The sequence below is a fragment of the Cryptomeria japonica genome, chromosome 9 (assembly GCF_030272615.1).
Source record: "Cryptomeria japonica chromosome 9, Sugi_1.0, whole genome shotgun sequence".
Taxonomy (NCBI): Eukaryota; Viridiplantae; Streptophyta; class Pinopsida; order Cupressales; family Cupressaceae; genus Cryptomeria; species Cryptomeria japonica.
Genome location: NC_081413.1, coordinates 216,930,558 through 216,950,661, shown reverse-complemented (window position 1 = coordinate 216,950,661; position 20,104 = coordinate 216,930,558). Strand labels below are relative to the sequence as shown.

Below are 20,104 nucleotides of genomic sequence, written 5' to 3'. Positions count from 1 at the left end.
CCTCAATGGATGTAAAATAAACATAAAAAAATGAAACCCTATATGCCCTAAATGATGAAAATAACTCAATCAACCATTTCATACTCATTTAAACAAAGAAATCAGCAGGACTTTGTAAGGAAAAAAAGAGTTTTGACATGAATTTGCAAGGATGATATCCCACAAATGAGGAAATCTGAGAAGAATGAACTCATTTTCAAATATACAACAGTATCCTAATCGTGCAAATGACATGTGTCCCATGCTTGGGTTAATAGCTGTACCCATATCTCTCAGTGACTATGCAAAATCCCTTTTTAACAACAGTGGTTCATTGAATATCAGCAGAGCTATATATATGCCTTGCTGTAATGTCTTTCTTGTTAAAGAGTACTTACTTTCTATGTTTTTCTATCATAATCATGAAATGAAAAACTTTCAAACACTTCTAAGTGAAGATGTTACATGATACGAAGATAGATGGCTAGAATAGTATAGTTCTTCCAATGATAGAAACAAACAAGATAGACTGCCGTCTGAATTGTCATATTGACAGAAAGATCATACCTACATAGAAATTATACTGGTAACATGTGCTCACAATAACTGCAGCATTATACACTGGAAATATGGAAAGGGTGGTGCTTAGCTTTCGTATACATATTGTATGAATTTAGATGCAATTATTAGATCAAAAATATTCAAATTGAGAAGTCCCTTGATTTCCACCAGCATAAAAACAGCTGACTAAATGTAGAATGAGGCTTAATGACATGTCAATGTAATACAAGATTCAATAACTTTGAGAGTTAGTAACTGGGTGAATCTTCACCATTGAATTAGTTACATATATGAACAAATCTGCAAATCTGGTATAGCTCCAGCACATTCGTTGTTATAGATATACCTTGAAAACATTAATTGCTTTCACTATATGTAGAAGTTCCAACACAGCAGGATGTATACAACTGGTTGTAGAATGTTTGGAACTACGTGCATTCTGGTTGATTCCAAACCCTGATGTTATTGCATGCCAATAAAAAATGAATGAAAAGAGCATTTATATTAGTTACCAACATCAAAGGCTGCAAAAATTTCACATCTTTACTGCTTCACCATGCAAAGATTTCTTACCCTCAGTGCACAATACAGAGAACTCATCTGAGCTAATTATGTTCCTTTGAAAAGAAAGCAGATGCCAAAGAAGAGGAGGATGAAGATGATGTAGGTGACTCTCCCCCAGTTACATTGACAGGCTTAGAAAACTCATTTCCTTCTAAGAAGCTCCTGTTTCTAAGAGTACCGGACTTTGTGGGAGACCTTGTTGGCGAGTTTTCTTCTGTATCCGATGAACTAAGCATTGTAAATTGACCATCTATATAATCTGCATGAGAGTGTGCATCCAGTGTATTCCCTTTATATATATCAGGAGCGATTCTGACAGATTCACCAGTCCACTGTCGAGTAACTTCTCTGCCAGTTAACGTGCTCGAAATCTCAACTTCAGATGCCCACGAGGCAGTTTGGCTATGATGACTCCAAGGAGAATCCAGTTCAAATGCTTGATCCCTTTCAGCTCTCTACCAAAGATAATATGTAAGACAATACTCTACATGTAATAATCTCTAATCTCCTATGATTTTAGAATACAGATTTCACTTTAAAGTGGAAGGTGTTCCTCTGCCTTGACCATATACCTTTTCTGTGTCATATGAGAATTCCAAGGAGTCTACTGGCGAAGCAAGAGCCTTCAACTGCCTGCTGAGAACAAGTATTGTTTTTTGACATTCTGCAAACTTCCCTGCAGCAGCAGCTTTGTACATTTCCTGGAAAATAAAGTACTACTGTTACTCCAGCAAGTATTTTCACAAAGATTGTTGAAAGGAAATATTTTGGTAGAATAGGTGATAGGAAAAAACTATAAATGAAAAATGCATCCAAAGCATCTTATTTACTCTAACCAAAAACAAACCTAAGTAGAAAACTAGGAAGAAGGATCAGAAGCCTCTTCCTGAACAATAGAAAACTATATTGCCAAAAAGGTCCTCAATTCAAATCAGTGCACATATTCATGCTCATTTTTTCACTAGTCTATAAACGAATTTGAATTTTTTTATCTCCAAGAGAACAACAAACTAAATGAAATCACCTACATCCAAATCCTTCATGTTAAATCCAAGTGTGTGGTTGGTTCCCTTATAGATCTATCTATCTCTCCATGTTAAAAGGAGAGAAAGTTGTTTGCATTAGATATCCATATCAGAAAACTACCTTATTTTTCTTAATGTATATAGTCCCTTTTGGATAGTGCTGCCTCATTTCAAGGCATCTGTATTTAAATCATGTGGGTTATTCATGCTACATTCTTAGATATTTATTATCGTGGGATCTGCTCTTACTTAAAACAAGACAGGAGAAACATGGCTTCACGCCAAGCAAATTTTCACGCTAAATCCTATCGTTTAAATCTCATTGTGATGATAAAACAGCAAACGTCAGTGTACTCCAAGCAAGCAACATAATTATAAATACTTAAACATAGATATGAACTTTACATTGGTTGGCATGGAGAATAATTAGGAAGCAAACAAAAACTAGTAATGTGCATATTTGTGATTTTTATATTTCATAGCAACTAAAAAAAGAACATAGATCAAATATGAGTGGAGTACCAAGCATTCTAGGCTGGATAATACCTGTCTCTTTCTAATTTCATCTTCCTCTGATACAGAATTTTTGGAATACTCAGAAAATCGTTCCTTCCTGGTATTCGATAAAAAATATTCACATTAGTTCAGAAACCCAATGTCTGAAACTGCCTACATGCATGCTGAAGAAGTTGGATGAATTTTCGGAAAGTGCTCAATATATGGTAGGAAATCAAAATATACATCAATCTGGTATATAGTCATGGAAACAGGATTGCAGTATTTCACAAACCTTTGTAAATGCTCCTGCAAAACCTCGCACTTGGTAATAGCATCTTTGCATTGCATGCGCTCTTCCTGAAGCTCCAACTCTAAAGCATCCACTTTTTCAGACAGCCCTTTCATCTCAGTTTCTGTTGCCTTGAATTGAGATTCAATATTGGATTTATGTGAAATCATGGCTGCTAGTTCGTTCTCTAATAACTGTTTTGATTCCTTAGCAGATTCAAGCTGCACTTGCAAGTTTGCCAGCATTTGTTCTGATTTAGTAAGTTGATTTTCTGTGTTTTCAAGTTTCTCTTTCGTTGCAGCTAGGACTGCTTCTAGATTAGCATTCTCACTCCTCAAATGCAAAAGTTCCTCCTTCAACTCTGTAAGTTGATACTGTGTGTGATCAAGCTTCTCTTTTGTTCCAGTCAAGGCTATTTCCAGATTAGCATCCTCACTCTTGATGCATATGAGCTCCTCTTTTAACTCAGTAAGCTGATGCTCTGCATGTCCAAGATTCTCTTTAGTTGCAGCCAAGACTGTTTCTAGATTTGCATTCTCACTCTTGACACGCATAAGCTCAGTAAGCTGATGCTCTGCATGTCCAAGATTCTCTTTAGTTGCAGCCAAGACTGTTTCTAGATTTGCATTCTCACTCATGACGCACATAAGCTCCTCTTCCAAATCTCCAAGTCTGCTCACCTGGGCCTTCAACTCAGATTCCAATGATGTCTTTTCCACTTGAATTCTGTTAAGCTTCCGGATTATGTATAAATTGCCACCAGCCAGTTGAAAGCGTAGGCTATTAGCCTTTTCTTCTCCTGAAGGGCCCTGAGCACTTTCTTGTCTTGAAAGAATATCTGTACTAATCAAATTACGAAGAAAACTAGACTGCATCAGGTTGGGCAATTGATTGTCAAAATCTGTGGCTTCATTTTGGAGGATTTCACTGGAATCGAGAGCAAACATTTTCCTAAATTGAGATAACAAAGAAATAAGTTCAACAATTAACTCTGTAATGTTTGCTTTGCACCGTAAAAAGTGATCCACTAACTGAGCAAACTCCTGAATTCTAACAACTAGTTTGTCAGTATCTGATGCTTTAAACTTTGGAGTCTTTTCAGGGTCTTGAGCTATAGATTGCAAAAAATTAACAACACTGGCAACAGCAGTTGCAAACTCTACATCAATGGCACTAATTCTACTCCCAGTATCAGAAAGAGAAGTGAAGTCAGCTTTCACAGAAGACCAAACGCATGTCTGAGAATCTCTAGCACTTTCAGCATCTATTGTCATGGCACATTTGACCTCATCCAGTATTTTGTGCAAGTCTGCACCCTCAGCATCAGCAGCAAGGATTATATCAAGCTTTTCTTTGAGACTAACTAGGGCAGATTCATTCCAAGTGTTTCTAGCTTGCAAAACAGTTAGATTTTCTTGCAAAACATTCTGTTTTTTCAACAATTCGGAGCATTCCTGATTAACAGCTTGAAGCTTGGACTCTTTTTGTGCAAGAGCTTCTTCTAACAAAGCTCTATCTTCTTGAATAGGCAAAATACCAAAACTTCCTGGAACATTCTTGTCAGTTAGTTCATCTAATTTTCCTATTCCTGCCTGATCTATTCCAGTTGAATCCATGGAAGCCAATCTCTCCATCTCAAGGAAATCATCCATCAAATCTACCTTGGGCACATCACTGAGCTTTTCAACTTTACCAGTTACCTTTTCTATTTTAATATGATCCAGCTCCACAATCAGTGCCGAAGCCCATGACTCTGCACAAATAGGGTCACCATCATTCCCATCTTCAGAAATAGAAGACAAGCTTGGTGGATTGCTTGTGCTTTCACTTCTTGATCCTTCCAAATGCAACTCAAGAGCGGGTTTCCCTTGCCTTCGCCTAAAATAGTCCAACTGTTGTTCAACTGTGGAGAGTTTTGCAGCTTTTCTAGCACACATGACTCTAGAAGCCTTTAGCTCACTGTTTTGCTTTGAGAGTGCATCTTTTAGCATCTTATTCTCTTCTTCTATTGCCAGCACTTTTCCTGTATGGTAGTCAATTGCTCTCTGAGAATGCTCTTGATGTTTATCATTTAATGTCTCTACTGAAGAACGTGGTGAACCAGCACCCTTACTAAGTGACTTCCTCAACCTGATATCTCCAGATTCCCTTCCAGCAGTATCTACTTCCAATTTCACTTGAGCCAGTGTAGCAGGCCCTGGTAATCGTTTTTTAAGTAGACCTCTCAGCCTCTGGCACTCGGCCTCCAACTTGGTAACTTTTTTAACTGTATCTATATGCTGCTTGCTAGCAGCCTGGGCAGATTTCTTAGTAATATCCCTTTCATCAATTATCATACCCACTTCTTTATTAAGTGCATGAAGTTTATATTTGAGGCCACCATTCTCGCTTTCTAACATCTCAAGTTTAGTTTGAAGAACTTTGGCCTCGGACACAATTTGGTTTCTGGCTTCTTGTAAATCAGATAATGCTTTTGAGTTTTCCTGAAGAGATGTGGATGCTGTATTATTTTTTGCTTCTGCCTCATATAGCAGCTGCTCCAGTTCCACTATTCTAGAATCGAGCTCAAATTTTGATTTGTCCCATTCTCTGGTCTTTTTCACCATAGCCTCGTGAAGTTTCTGTTCTTGTTCCTCTCTTGCATTCCTAAGCTCCCTCATGCACTCTTTTAAAGCACCATCCAAATGAGATACTCGATCTTCAAGTGCAAGCTTTTGTTGTGTTACAGTGTCAAATTGTTGCTTTAAAGCCATTGCTTCCTTTTCGGCTTTCTCCCAACCTAAAAGAAATACAATTCAGTTTCCAAAATAAAATCCATGAGTAAATAATAAAAGAAAACAAAAAACAATGGAATGGACTTGAAAGCTCTTGAATTGCTTTGAACCAAGAGAGTACTGTAAAACACATTCTGTTTAATAAGCAGTGGGAAATTAAGCTTACCCAGCAAACCACTGAGCTTAAAAACTCAGGGATAAGACAAATAAATTGGCATATTTCTTGTAACTTGTAAACAATATTGCATCATATAATAAAATAATAATGCATTGAAAAACATATTCAACAAGTTCAAATAAGTTATGGCATAGGCCGCTAGCAATATTGAAAGTAAACAAAACCAACCTGAAACAGCTTCTTCTGCAACTTTAGCATGCTGTTTCACTAAATTATCTTTGACAGTATTGTCTAAAAGGGCCTGTGACAGCTTCTCATTCAAACTCTTTAATCTTTCCTCTGATACCTGGCATGCCATCATCGTGTCGTCTGACATTTGAAGATGATCTGCACCAGCTTTGGAAGTGTCCTGTATGACACAATTCAGCCAGAGAGTCAAATAAACAACATTCAGCTACTATCAAACAATAAATTCATACAAGTGATAAAAATAGAGACAGAGTTCAGCACATGCAAGGGAAAGGATACGCCATATGTCAATTCAGTAGATTTCATACAAAATGGACAATATGGTTTGGATTACTAGGGACAATCTACTTCATTTAAAGGGTATCAATAACATATTGAATCCTCTCATAATTCTCTTGTATTCATTATCTAATGCATTCAAAAATCTTTTCCTATTTCTGTCACAATGCATATTTATAACATTCAGAGATGCAACTCCTACAGATATAACCTAGCTTATTCATTTTGTACATGTTCACTTAATGCATAAATGTCCATTCTTTCATATCAATAGCCCTTGGTTATCATTCAATCTACTCTTGCCCTCAATTAAATATTTCTAACAATAAATAAAAAGAAGAGAATATTGCTTGCTGTCAATAACTCCTTGGTCTTCCACTCCAAGTAAAGATTTTGTGTAGTCCCAATTATCTAGTAACCGTTTGCATTCTAAAATTTAAAGCTTTTGGAGAAAAAATGTACATCAACTTTTTACAAACATTTTGGATCACACTCCATGATTCATCATCACGATGAACGAGGCAACAATAGATTGTGATCTGAAACATTTTTACAAAATTGATACACAGTTTTTCTCCAAACACTCAAGAATGACTCATGAAAACCTATAGCTCCTAACCATCTACATTGCATTATAGTGTTTAAGTTTATACCAAGTAAGGCAAGTTCTATTCTGATTTACAGTCTTCTGGATAAAATCAAAGCTTACCAATTTAACTCAGGTTGACTTCCAAATCTCCAAGTCAATCTGAGATACATTTATTCAAATTGCATTGTTCTGCAGCACAATGTTACTTTATATTTCAGTATTATCATCAATCTGCCTCAACACAAACCACACTACCCATGATAATTGTCAACCTATCTGAATAATTATCAATTTACCCTGTAACCAATCCTTCCTCAGTCATGATATGCATTGATCTATAATTCATTATGTCATAAACACAGTTGCAAACTGCATTGCTATGGTCTATAAAAGTTTTCCAGCTCTTATCTACAACATAATTTGTACAGCCAGTCAGCTTTACTGTTTTACCCAAAGAAATGGTCACTTTGTAATTAAAAAAGAGTTCAACTTGGTTGCCCCCTACGCCCTTTACCATCTGTTTACTTTTCCCAATAGTTCAGAGGAAAGCTTTTTGGCATTCACCACTCTGCAGTATTCATATTCCCAATCCACCTTGATATTATTCTTCCTGAAAGTCATTCCCATTTGGATAATCCCATGAAAAGATATGATTCTTTAATGTCAGGTCCATCAAATTCCATCAAACATGCAAGCAACTCGCCAGCACACATGTTGTAAAAAATAAATCAGACTTGATTATTTGACCAACTAGCAGCCATGAGTGCACAAAGATTAATGACCTTATCAACATGGGCATAAATTTAAATTTCCAAAATCACCCACAATGGTAAGCTCTCAATCACTGCCTCACAAGCTCTCTGAAAAATGGTTCAGATTTTATAGTTTGTTTTGCTTTCTTGACTAAAATATTCCCCTGCCAGATGACATGTTAATGACCTAATCTTTGCTATTATTTTTTTTATTTATATTTTTTAGCATGCTACTGGTACATAGTGTCAATTCAATAAGTAGCTCAAACTGCTCAGCCTGTTTAACTAACGTGACATATAGTCCTCCATGCTAACCTTCTTCAACTTATAATAGGTCTTCTTGGTTGTGTTCCAAAGTACAAAGATGAAATTTCTTTCTCCTGAGTGAAATTTTCTTTCTTTTAAGACTCGCAGTATCGAGAAACTTGGTTCTTGTCACTGATCCAAGAGATGTCCATTTGACTGACTGCTTTCCCTTTGTCCACCTCCATTACCTTGTGAACTACTCTTGCAGTGTTAACTTTCTTCCCATTATAGGTGGTCAGAGTTTACTAGACTCAAATACAAACTCAAACCACAAAGGTAGTAGTCCTCAAGCACATAAGCCATCAACCAATTATGAACAGCCACCTGTAAAATTCCACGTTGTTTGTGCACAACATAACACACAAATCATTTAAGATACACATTCTACCCTTAATAATTAAAAAATAAATAATTCATTGAACTCTCCCTCCTATAAGTAACATGTTTGTATTGAACTTCCACTAGACAGCATGCTCACATTGTTTCTTATGTTTATCATGTTCTCTTTAACATCGGCAGCATTCAAGCAAGTCTCCATGATATAGCAATAGATAAGGGGCGGAGAATCTGATATGTTAGAACTCCTACTTGGGTGATGCAAAATTCCCTCAGCAGTTGCTCAGTTTCATTTCTTGTACTTCTTGTTCTACATTTGCAGATGAATGGTGTAATAAATGGTGCATTCTTAAAAATTAAGAAAAAAGCAAGTCTTCACGAAACAGAATGAACAGTTATTAGCTCTTGACAACAATATATTGTCACCCATCATGGCTGATTATAGGATTCTCCATTGTTGTAATATACCATATTCAACACTATACCTCTTTACTTCTTGGTTTGATTTATTGCTAGACCTGTCTACTACTGCCATACAACATGATCCTTCTTCTCTCTCCTTTGCTTGCTCCTGAGCCACCTTAATGCATACATTTCCTATGCTGTGTAATTGTTGGTACAGTCATCAACTAGTGATCTATTTGAATGAAACCACTAAATCATTACACACTGTTCCAATACATAGTTTAGCTTTGCATAATCATATGCTCACTTACCTCTTTAACAGTATTCAGGTGGTCTACATTTCTTAAAGTCAAATTCCTGAAGTTGTCTTAGATACCAGAGCTATCTAGTTAAATGCTTTGCATCCTGGTTCAATTTTGAAATTTGGGGATTCACTAGAGTTGGAAGAAAAACAGAAGTTATCAAGGGAATCATCTACAAATTGAAACCATCCATCAATAATCATTACACAAGCCCAGGCTTAGAGATCTATCTTTAAATGCACATTAGCACATATAAACTAGTCCCAACTATAAGTTCAAATTTAATAGAATTTCCTAAATAAAAATAAAGCACTAGGCAAAAGAAAATGTTCCAAGTCAAGTGTAATCTGCAGGTCAAATGCTACCCCCCTATGTGGTGAAAATCAAACTTGCTGCTTGCTAATGTATTACACAGATACAGTTCATAATCATATTACCGGTGAATGATAGTTTTGTAAGTAAGAGATTCATTGCTTGAGGAAGCTTGAAAATAAAAAATTTGAAAATTTTTATTGACAACATTCTTTGTCATATTTTTGTGCCATTTAGAAGATTATATCGCACATTATGAACAGACCATAAACATTTGTTACGAAGGAAGACAAAGTTTGCCCTTCTAAAGAGTATACTACTCCAGGCCGACAAATAGGTCTTTAGAACAGAAACCCCAATCAAACAATCCCCCAAATAGACTACACTCAGAAAGCTGAAAGCTTCAAACATTACAATAGGCCAAGGAATCACCTTGTCAAACATAATGAAATTATGACAAATGCCAAGTCAATCTTTTCACCTGATCGTCCGAATAATTTGTTGAATGTCCAGGAGACGACTCTGAGCTCCCAATTGAGCCACCAACTTTGTCCGAAGACTTTCTCCTCCAAGGCCAACTCCGGCCATCCATTTTGACCAAAGACCCTTAAATGCAGGTACTAAACTAACAATTCTCTCAATTATATCATGTACTTCTTGCCAAGGAATTTGCCACAATGTTCGTCTTTCACCATTCAGTACATGATTTTTTTGACAAGGGGATTCAATTTTGCCATGTATAGACCCATCTAAATTGCCACAAGTGAAAAACACTACCCAATCCCCAGAAACATTTTGAGAGCCAAACACGTAACAGAGCAGATTCAAAATGAAAGCTATCAAACTAGACTACATGCCTGGCTGACTGAAACTATAGGTGTATGGGTTGAGCTTTACCGACACATGCACAGTGCATTTACTTCACACCCAACTTACAAAAATTCGCCTATGGCATTAACCCTAGCTGGAAAACAGAACCCTGAGCCCACACCGACACATTTGAGTCTCTTGCCTCCAAACCATATTTGAGAACCCAACATTTTTGGAAGCCAAAACAGCCTTCTCTCCAGAAAACTGGCAAATATTCCTGATCCAAATCCAAAGGTAATGAATGCCTGTGATCTGCTTCAAGTCCCTCTCACAGCGAAAAGAGAAAATCTGCAGGGTTTGCAGAAGACGATAACAGCAGCATTTCAGGCACTAATCTACGGAGCTCCCAAAAATTCTAGCAGTGTTGTACATGGGCCACTGACAAACAAGGACGCATGCCCAAGGTAGTTCCTATTCGGAATTTTACTGCATTCACTTTTTCATTTTACTTCAGTTTCCACAGTTTTATATTCTAACAAACTACACGGCGGCTTGCAAGACAAAATGTCAGATCCTAACAGAAGAAAAGGAGCTTTCAGGCCACTGCTACACCTTTCAACTCACCCAACATATTTTTAAACCCAAATAAACTTAAGAAGACAAAAAAAATACCCAAAACATCCCTTCGATCCAAATCTAGTCAAAACCACTCAAAACATCCATTTGATCAAACAAAATACTAAAAAAATTCACTTAAGCTTGCATGTTCCAATTTACTGTTTTACCTGCTACTTAACTATCATACTCAAAACAAAGCATTAAATTCAAAATGAAGTACCAAAAACATGCATTCAATCCAACAAAATCATTTTTAAAAAATACTTACATTTTCTTGTTCCATTCTACTGTTTTACCAGTTCCCTTTTACCTCATCAGTCAAACTGGAACACTGTGAAAACGGTTTGTACGCCTAAACTTATGGTTTAAAATAATAATGCCGTTTTAATCCTTTCGCTTTCCCGCTGGTTGAACATTTTTTCCTTTAAAAATTGTATGCAACCAACTACCAGGACAAATTCGAATGTGTTGATTTACCAGTAATTATTATGTTTTTAAAGATCCAAAATTGTTTATAAGGTGAATGGTCTTGGGAGTCAACTTAGCTTTTACTCCAAACAAAGGTGATGTTCCCGATTTCAAACGTGAATTTGGTTCAATTTGTTTTCTTCCTATAAAATAGAAGTAATCATATCCTCAAGTGTCTGCCATGATATGAGACACAGTACCCTGACATTAAATGAAATATTTTAGCATATCCCTGTACAAGAATTCATTTCCCCTTTCCTTGCAAGGAAATTGTATAAAAAATTTCATGTTTCTTCTAAGAGAAAGGAGCACCACCATAAGTAGGTACATGCTATTAAAATAAATTTGATTGTCAAAAAAAATAAAAATCTAGGGTTTAAATTGATTGAAGATTTGATTTTATGTATAATATCATTTTGTTCGGTTGAAATCTTTTCAATTAAGAGTTAAAGATTGAAGGGTATTCATTTCATCAAAGGTTAAGAGTCAAGGAATGAGGGGTATCCATTTCGTCAAAGGTCAAAGATTGAGGAGTATTCATTCCATCGAAGGGACCCAAGGCATGGCATTGGCCTCATCAAACTTATGATATTGGGGCCTTACACTGAAAAAACTTGATCCCTAATGGACTAGAACCATTCAACTTTATGTGTAGACCAAGAGCCCATTAACATATGATTATATTTACACTTTTATAATTAAATCAATATAACTCTTTAAATATAGAGGAGACATTTTCTAGTGTTCAATAATAATGTAATTGGTGGGGTGAAAAGGATATTTTGAGTTAATATTTGAAGGGTAATAAATTGTCATTGAAAAAATTGTTCTATAAATAGATTTGATAGTGAAACTTCATCCATCTTTTTGGGGATAGCTTAAATTTTATGAGTAAGGGATATTTTTTATTAAATTTATTTAAGAATTATATCTAACTTTATTTGTTGGGTGTATGAGAGCTACATTTAGATGCAATTTACTCGTATTCAATTTTTATACATACTAATATGGGATGTTCACCACAATTAGATTTAGATGTGGTAGTTTACTTATTCGACGCTTTGTATATGTTACTATATTTACACTTTTCATAGTTAGATATATTCAAAATAATAATTTCAAAACATCATGTTGAAACATTTTTTAGTGTTCAATAATATGAGTGTTTATGATCGGCCATCGCAAAGACTTTCGAGACAAAAGGAAGCAGCAAGGGATATTGCCAATGGCAGGCAACGAACCTTGGAGACGTCCATAAAAGGTAAGAAATTTCAGGTCCTCTCATGGAACATGAGGGGCCTCAACAACCCCCAAAAGCAATATGCTCTTAAGAAGTGTATTTTTTAAAATAAAATTATGGTCCTTCTACTCCAAGAAGTTAAGATGTCTATGTCTTCCTTTTCCCTTGTTGCTGGGAAAGTTTGGCCTGGTGCTAAGTTTGTTATCAGTGATGCTACCGGAGCCTCCGGTGGCTTGGTTACCATGTGAGACCCCTCCCATTTTTCTGGCAATCTTCTCTCCTCCTCGGCCAACCTTTTGGTCTATGAACTCTCTTCCCCGATGGACTCCTGCCTTCTCATTAATGTTTATGCCCCCAATGTCAAATCAAGTAGACTGAATCTCTGGAACGACATAACTGCTCTAATACAAAATAATGTCAATGCCCATTGGTTGATTGGGGGTGATTTCAACTCTCCTCTAATCCCCTCTAAGAAGTTGGGGGGGCTTCCCAGAGTACTCTAACAGTATGACTGATCTTGTCGACTTCATTGGAAGGAATGGGTTAATGGATGTGGAACTAACGGGGCAAAAATTCACTTGATCCAATATTAGGAAGGGAAAGGATCTTATTCAGGTCTGACTTGACAGATTTCTCATCTCAGGCAATTGGGGAATTGGTCCCTCCTTGAAGCTCATTGCCCTCCCCAGAACAGTATCTAACCACAACCCCCTGATCCTTTGGAATACCATGAATGCTGCAAGGAAAAATCATCCTTTTAGGTATGAAATTATGTGGAACTCTCATCCGGAGTTCAAGGATTGCATTAAAAGATGGTGGAGCACCTGCATCCCTAGCACACCTATGTTTCGGATTGCCCAGAAGCTTGATTTGGTCAAAAGGAACGTCTAGGGATGGAATAAATATACCTTTGGGGATATCTTCAGGCAAAAAAAGGAGCTCAATAGTAAACTAACTACTATCCAAGAGCGCATTGATCAAGGTGACTCCCTTGAAGCTACCCATATGGAGGAGGCTTCTCTCCACAGAAAATGGAAGGAAAACTCCCACAAAGAAGAACTCTACTGGAAACAGAAATCCAAGGTTCAATGGCTCAAAGAGGGTGACACGAATATGACTTTCTTTCACATATAAGTTATTATCCACAGGCGTAGAAACCACATCTCCTCCCTCTTGGATGATAACAATCAAGAGGTCAATGATGAAGATAGTTTGAGCAAACTGACTACTAACTATTTTGCCACTTTGTTCAAGGAAGATGGTGACTCTAGGGCCCCCGCTGGGGAGGATCTTCTCAACTGCCTCCCACCACCCCTCTCGGTGGAAGATAACAACCTCATTTTGGCCCCTATTTCCGAGGAGGAAGTCAAGTTCATTGTTTTTGCTATGGGTTCCTTCAAAGCCCCGAGTCTTGATGGTTTCCCCTTGTTTTTTTCCAAAATTTATGGGATGTGGTGGGCCCTGATGTTGTTCTAGCCACTAGGGATTTTTTCAGATCTAGAAGGCTTCTCAACAAGCTCAATTACACCTTCATTGCCCTTGTCCCTAAAATTCAAGAGGCGTCCAGTCTCAAGGACTTTCGCCCTATCAGTCTCTGCAACACTATTTATAAAATTTGCAGCAAAGTTCTTGTTAATAGGCTCAAACCTTTCTTGGATTCTCTTATTAGCCCTTCCCATAAAGGTTTTGTCCCGGGTAGACAGATTCTTGATTTGGTCATCTTTACTCATGAGATTATTCACTCCATGGACAAGAGTCATCAATCGGGGATGGTGCTCAAGCTTGACATCTCCAAGGCTTATGATAGAGTCAACTGGAACTTCCTTTTCAAAGTTCTCAAAACTATGGGTTTTGGAGATAAACTCATCAAACTTATTAAGGAATGCATATCTACGGTCACCTACTTTGTGCTTCTCAACGGGAGCCCCCTGGAGAAGTTCAGGGCCTCCAGAGGTCTGCGACAAGGGGATCCTCTCTCCCCTTACCTTTTCATCATCCTTGCTGAAGTGTTGGCTTCTACTTTGAACTCCATGGTTCGCAGGGGAGATCTCTTGGGCATCAAACCTGCCTCTACAACGCCTCCTAATGTTCTGCAGCAATTTGTCGACGACACCATTCTTTTTGGTATCTCCTCTATGTGGGAAGCTAAGGCTTGGAAATCCTTTCTCAACTCCTATGCTCTGGCCTCTGGCCAACAAATTAACTATGAGAAGAGCAACATTTACTTCTTTGACACTCATGTCCAACTCCAAGATAAAGTTTACAGAATCCTTGGTTGTCAAAGGGCCTCCCTCCCTGGCACCTACCTTGGTCTCCCTTTGACTGTCAAAGATGTCTCTAATTCCTTCTGGATCTCTATCCTCGAAAGAATGCAGAAGAAGTTGGCTGGTTGGAAAGGTAGATTTCTTAGTAGTGCTCAGAAATTGTAGCTGCTCTCCTCCTCCCTCCAGGGGATCCCTGTATACTTCCTCTCCCTTTTTAAGATTTTTGTAGCTATGGCTGCTAAGCTTGAGAATATCCAAAAGACTTTTCTTTGGACGGGAATGGAAGAAAAGAAGAGGCTCACCTTGGTGGGCTGGGACAGAGTTTGTCTTCTGAAGGCCATGGGCGGATTAGGAACCCGCAAGGTCTCCAGGTTCAATAAGGCCCTTATGATCAAAATTTCCTGGAAGCTTTTGAATAAGGATGCGGATTGGAGTAGGATCATTAGGGCCAAATGCCTGGGTAATTGGGACTTTTCCTTTGTTCTAAAAGAGGAGGGCCTTCCCAGGGGTTCCAAAATTTGGAACAACATCTTGAGTTGCAGGGACCCTTTATCCCATGGTCTGAGGTGGCTTATTGGAAATGGAATGAATATTCTCTTCTGGGAGGACTGTTGGTTGGGAGAGAAACCCCTTGCTTCTTCCCCCTCCCTTAGAAGGCTCCAGGATGCTGCCAAAAGCTTCTTTGGAGAAAGGGTCGTGATTATTTTAGCAATTGCACTTGGAGGGCCTTGGAGGATTGTTGCATTGATCATCCCTTCCTCCTCCCTGCTGCTAGAGAGCTCTAGAAGCTTTTGATTGGTGCGTTCCACCCCCTTTTTCCTCAAGAAGATAGATTCATTTGGAAGTGGGACCCTTCTAGAGAATTCTCTGTTAGAACTGCCTACACCAGCTTGCTAATAGAACCTGTTTACACCTCTATCTGGAAAGAGATTTGGAATCCCCAACTCATTCCCAAGGTTAATTTATTTTGGTGGACTGCTCTCCTCAAAAAAAATTTGACCCAAGACAATCTGGTCAAGCGGGGATTCCAATTCCCTAATAGATGCATCCTCTGCAAAAATGATGAGGAAAGTCCTGCTCATCTCTTCCTCCATTGTGCCTTTACTCGAGAGCTCTGGAGGATGGTCTACAGCAAGCTCAATATCTGTTGGATTGTGAATGACAATTTGTTAAGTTTGTCCCAGGACTTATGGGGCCCCTCTTCCAACCCCCTTATCCAACAATTATGGAAGAAGATCCCCCCTCATGTGAGTTGGAGTATCTGGAAGGAAAGGAATGATAGGATATTCAGAGACAAAGAGGCCTCTATGGAAACTATGTTTGCTCGATTCCTTAAGTTGATTCTTGAGAATATCTTTGTTTCTAAAACCTGGATGGCGTCCAAGCCCCCCTCTACCTGGGACTGGCAATTTTATAGATGTTGGAACATCCCTCCCTCGTTCTCTCTTGTTGACTGCTCCAAGAGACTCCTAAGGCAAAGCACGGTCTAGTCCCCTTCGGCTATACATTTCAAACTCAATTTTGATGGGGTTGCCAGGGGGGTCTGGTTGTTGGTGGAGGGGTTATTGAATCCCATTTTGGGGCCCTTGTTGTTGCTTATGTGGGTAACCTGAATGGGCATTCCTCTAATCAGTCTGAAGCTATGGCCTTAGCCTGGGGAATTCGTCTCACCCTCACCATGGGAATCGGGATTATGGACATTGAGGGTGACTCCAAGCTCATCATTGATGTTGTCAAAGGGCGGAATAGGCTTAATTGGACCATTGAGGGAACCATCAGGGACACCCTAAGGCTCATCTCCGAGCTTGACTCGTTTAAAATTATGCATGTCTTCAGGGAAGGCAACAGAGTGGCGGATTCCCTGGCGGCCATTGGCCTAAATCTCTCAAGCTTGAGATGTTGTAGGAGCCATAATTTCCTCCTGGACCAAATTAACTTCCTTCTTCAGGAAGAGAAATCCAAAATTCTTACTAATAATTGAGTTATTGCCAAGTGTTTCCCTTACTCTCATCTCTTCCCTTGGGGTCATCTAGAGGTGTTGGTTTCATAATTCAAATCATGAGAATATCCCTTTGATCTTTGTTGATGTGGTGGTGACTCATTCAGTCAGGCTAGCGGTGATGGACGTGCTGCTTTGATGGCAATTCCTTTGGGCTTTCAGTGTCATGATGAGGTACGATTGGATTGGTAACGTGTTCTTCATGCCTCGTAACTAGGAAATCATTTCTAAAAGTGATTTCAATTTTTTCCATGTGCCCAACTTCATGTCTCATTTATTGACGTCGAGCTCGCACACTTCCCATTATCTTTTCTCTGCTTGCTTCTCGAAGGATCTCTACAACTTTCTCTGCAAAATTTTTTTCATGACTAAAGAAGCTCTATTGGCGAAGGATATGGGGGCGACAAAGTTAGATACGAACCAGATAATCCAGATGATTTAAAAAATGACCCCCTGGTCTGGATTTTTTGCATTGAAGGAGGGGTTGCTGATTTTTTGGAATGTCTGCAGGGCCACGATGAGCAACTCTCAGCTTCTTTTGCTTCCTCCTAGTCTGGGAGGCATGTCTCAATGGGCAACATTTCCTTTTATGTCTATGAGGAGACTATTTCCCGAGCTACAAAGCTGGCCCTCGATGGCTGACACTGTAAGCGTACCGGCCATGTTGCCAATAGCGAAGGTTTGAAACACTTCTTCCGCAACCACGAGGAACCTGTCAAACTCCAAGGTGGGTTTTCTCGAGAGGAGCTCAAACACTCGTGGAACATGATCTGACTTATGATCATGAAGTACTTCACTCTCGAGGGCAGGCACAAGGTATTCTACTACTATCATTTGCCCCTTCTGAATCATTTCCACAATAATGATTTGCTCTGTTTGCCCTTTTATTTATTGCATTCTATTGAAAGCTCTGTTAAAGACACCATGGATCCCAAGCATGGGGATAAGCCGCCCTACCTCCTTAACCAGGGCCTCATTTACAAGCTGTATAAATTCCATGAGGCCCTCCCCCCCCAGAACCTCTCGCTCTCTTAGCCTCCCATGCCTACTCCTCAACAACTTGTCGCCCTGTCTATGGCCTTCCCCAGATTTTTCTAGTATCCCCATGAAGGCTTTGCTACGGCCACCATGTCTCTGCCTTCTTTTTTTTTTTTGATCGATAATAGTGATTTTTATTAATTACTCGGGATTTTGTTCTGGCCTAAACCAGGTGGTGCTACAATTAGGGAGCCACCTCCCTAGATCCCTCTCCCCCTTCCAGAGGGGGGTCATTACAACTATTGCCATCCTTACCCTGCTTACCCTTTTTATGCTTCACCTCTATCCATCCATGTGATTTGGCATCCTCCAACAATTTCAGATTTTGAAAATCCATACCAACCAGCCCCTTTCTATCCCAGCAATGATTCTCAGATTGATTCCCCACATCCACGCCTACAATTAAACCCCTTTGAGAGATAGGACCTTCCTCCAACATCTATACACCTCCAATAGCATCCTGAAAGGAGCTGCAACCCTCGGGACAAACTGCCTTGCCAACCAAACCACCAGCCGGCCCTTGCCCTTCATTTGATAGTTCTGGAACCTTCGCAATAGAATCATTGATCAAACCCCTAACATCCTGGTGAGATTTCAGATTCCCAGCCACCTTCTCCATCACGTAAGATTGGGGGGTTACATCCTTCCACCATGAAGCTAGACTCTTCACCCTACGCTTAGCACAAGAATCAACATTATGACCAGTTTTAAGACATCTCCTGCACCTAAAAGGAATCCCTTCATAATCCATTGACTGGAGCCAAACTCCCTTTGACGTAGAAATAGAGATCTCCGAAGGGAGACCCATGGACGTATCCATCTCCACCAAGACACGAGCAAAAGTTGTATGTAGTAAATTGAGAGATCCATCATCAATCAATAAAAACTTACCAAGGGAGTTCCCAATAGCTTCAAAGCATGAGTCAAACCAGTATTGTAACGGAAGGTTTGGAAGTCTAATCCACATAGGAGCACGATCAAAAGATTCTAACTCGGGGTTGAAAGTCGGATGCCACGGTTTAAGCATCAAAGGATGATTGTCCTCCCAGCACCATTGGCTACCACCAAGGATTTTATTTCTATCCTCCATAGTCTGAAACACCACAACAAAAGACCCTCGAGCATGAGGGTAAATCTACACATTTTCGACCACAATGGGCTCCCAATGATCAGAGATCCATTTATGTAGAGCACCAAGACTAGGCCAAAAACCCCTAAAACGCCCAATAAGCCCTAATGTCAAAATAACAAGCTCATTATGATCAACCTCTTTCTCCACCGCCTCTGACAAAGAAACGAAAGTCGGCATGGTCGGGGCAGTCGCATTCGAAGTCATTGGGCCCCAAATATCTCTTCCATTGGGCGACCTCCACCTACTTGGTAGCGAGTCTACCCTCTGTTCAGGCATAGCACGGGGCCGAGTATGGGGGTGGAAGCCAAACAGACGGTCATCATAGGCATTTTAAGCAAGTTCCCTAAAACCTCATCGCTCGTTTGGGGACCTAAGTCTGCCCTGGCTTCTCTCTCTACCATCTCCGTGCTTCACCACTGACGCCCAACTGGTATTGCCCCAATCAAAAGGGAAATCATCGTGCCCGCAGGAACCCTAACCCATAGAGCAACCAACAATGACATCTTCTATCTAAAGTCTTTCCATGTCTCTACCTTCTTATGCCTCTGTTGTTTCCTTATTTGTGGTCTCCCCCAGTTTGACTATGTCCATCTCTCCCAGCGCTTCCCGCTCCTTGTCCAAGGGAAAAGGCAAAACCCCTGTTAAACACAAACGTATTGTCTTTGATGACAATTCGTCCTCTGAGGATGCTGAGAATGAAAATCCTTCCCCTGATTATGAGGTTAAAAGGAGATCCTCCAGATTGGCTTCCAAAAGCCGTAAAAAGAAGACCCTTGTGATCAAAAATATTGACTTGGAGGAGGACCACATTAGGGACAAGGAGGGAGAGGACCCTAATACCACTATGGGGACCCCTGATGGGGATGTTGTGGATGTGGATATGCCTAGGGACCCCATGGTTCCGACCACTGTTGGTACCGCTGACATGTACAATTTTGAGATGCAAACCCAGGACTCTGTTGATGTTAAGGATACAACCCCTATGAACATGGGCACTAAGGGTGTCATCAGTGAGGAAAATTTTGATAACAAAGCCTTGGACTCTGGTAACTTGGACCCAGATTTAAAGATGGCGGAACAGGTGATGAACTCTCTCCCTCTGATGGGCCTGGGTAATGATATTGATTGTCCCCCTACTAAAGATGTGGCCAAGGAGATGGATAAGACTATGGATGACATGGTTGTTGTGAACCCCTA

General features: G+C 39.5%; 2 protein-coding genes across 5 annotated transcripts; both read right to left on the bottom strand.

Annotated features, from left to right (window-relative positions):
- Positions 1–677: 677 nt before the first annotated feature.
- On the bottom strand, positions 678–11,264 carry LOC131044484 (filament-like plant protein 4). 4 transcript variants are annotated; one of them, XM_057977814.2, is made up of 7 exons: positions 9,820–10,936; positions 6,037–6,217; positions 2,920–5,695; positions 2,676–2,742; positions 1,677–1,805; positions 1,114–1,559; positions 678–979 (listed from the first exon to the last, which is right to left on the bottom strand). In XM_057977814.2, exons 1-6 carry the CDS (start codon positions 9,928–9,930, stop codon positions 1,146–1,148), a joined length of 3,678 nt encoding a protein of 1,225 aa, XP_057833797.2. In that variant the 5' UTR covers positions 9,931–10,936; the 3' UTR covers positions 678–979; positions 1,114–1,145. The 4 variants fall into 4 exon arrangements, with proteins under 4 accessions (XP_057833797.2, XP_057833796.2, XP_057833798.2 ...); XM_057977813.2 differs by having other exon boundaries at positions 678–996; positions 9,820–10,935; XM_057977815.2 differs by lacking the exon at positions 9,820–10,936 and adding an exon at positions 11,035–11,264 and having other exon boundaries at positions 678–1,559.
- A 6,950-nt stretch (positions 11,265–18,214) lies between these two features.
- Positions 18,215–18,865, bottom strand: LOC131044554 (uncharacterized). Its single transcript, XM_057977906.2, has one exon. The coding sequence runs from the start codon at positions 18,863–18,865 to the stop codon at positions 18,215–18,217; it is 651 nt and encodes a 216-aa protein (XP_057833889.2).
- Positions 18,866–20,104: the final 1,239 nt, after the last annotated feature.

What these genes read in the sequence shown, in the direction of transcription:
- LOC131044484 (XM_057977814.2), bottom strand. Translation starts at nt 9,930, where the DNA reads ATGGATGGCCGGAGTTGGCCTTGGAGGAGAAAGTCTTCGGACAAAGTT. An exon ending in TGCAGAAGAAGCTGTTTCAG is followed by an intron (nt 5,696 to 6,036) that starts GTTGGTTTTGTT and finishes TATTTCTTTTAG; the next exon opens with GTTGGGAGAAAGCCGAAAAG. An exon ending in TTGCAGGAGCATTTACAAAG is followed by an intron (nt 2,743 to 2,919) that starts GTTTGTGAAATA and finishes ATCGAATACCAG; the next exon opens with GAAGGAACGATTTTCTGAGT.
- LOC131044554 (XM_057977906.2), bottom strand. Translation starts at nt 18,865, where the DNA reads ATGGAGGATAGAAATAAAATCCTTGGTGGTAGCCAATGGTGCTGGGAG.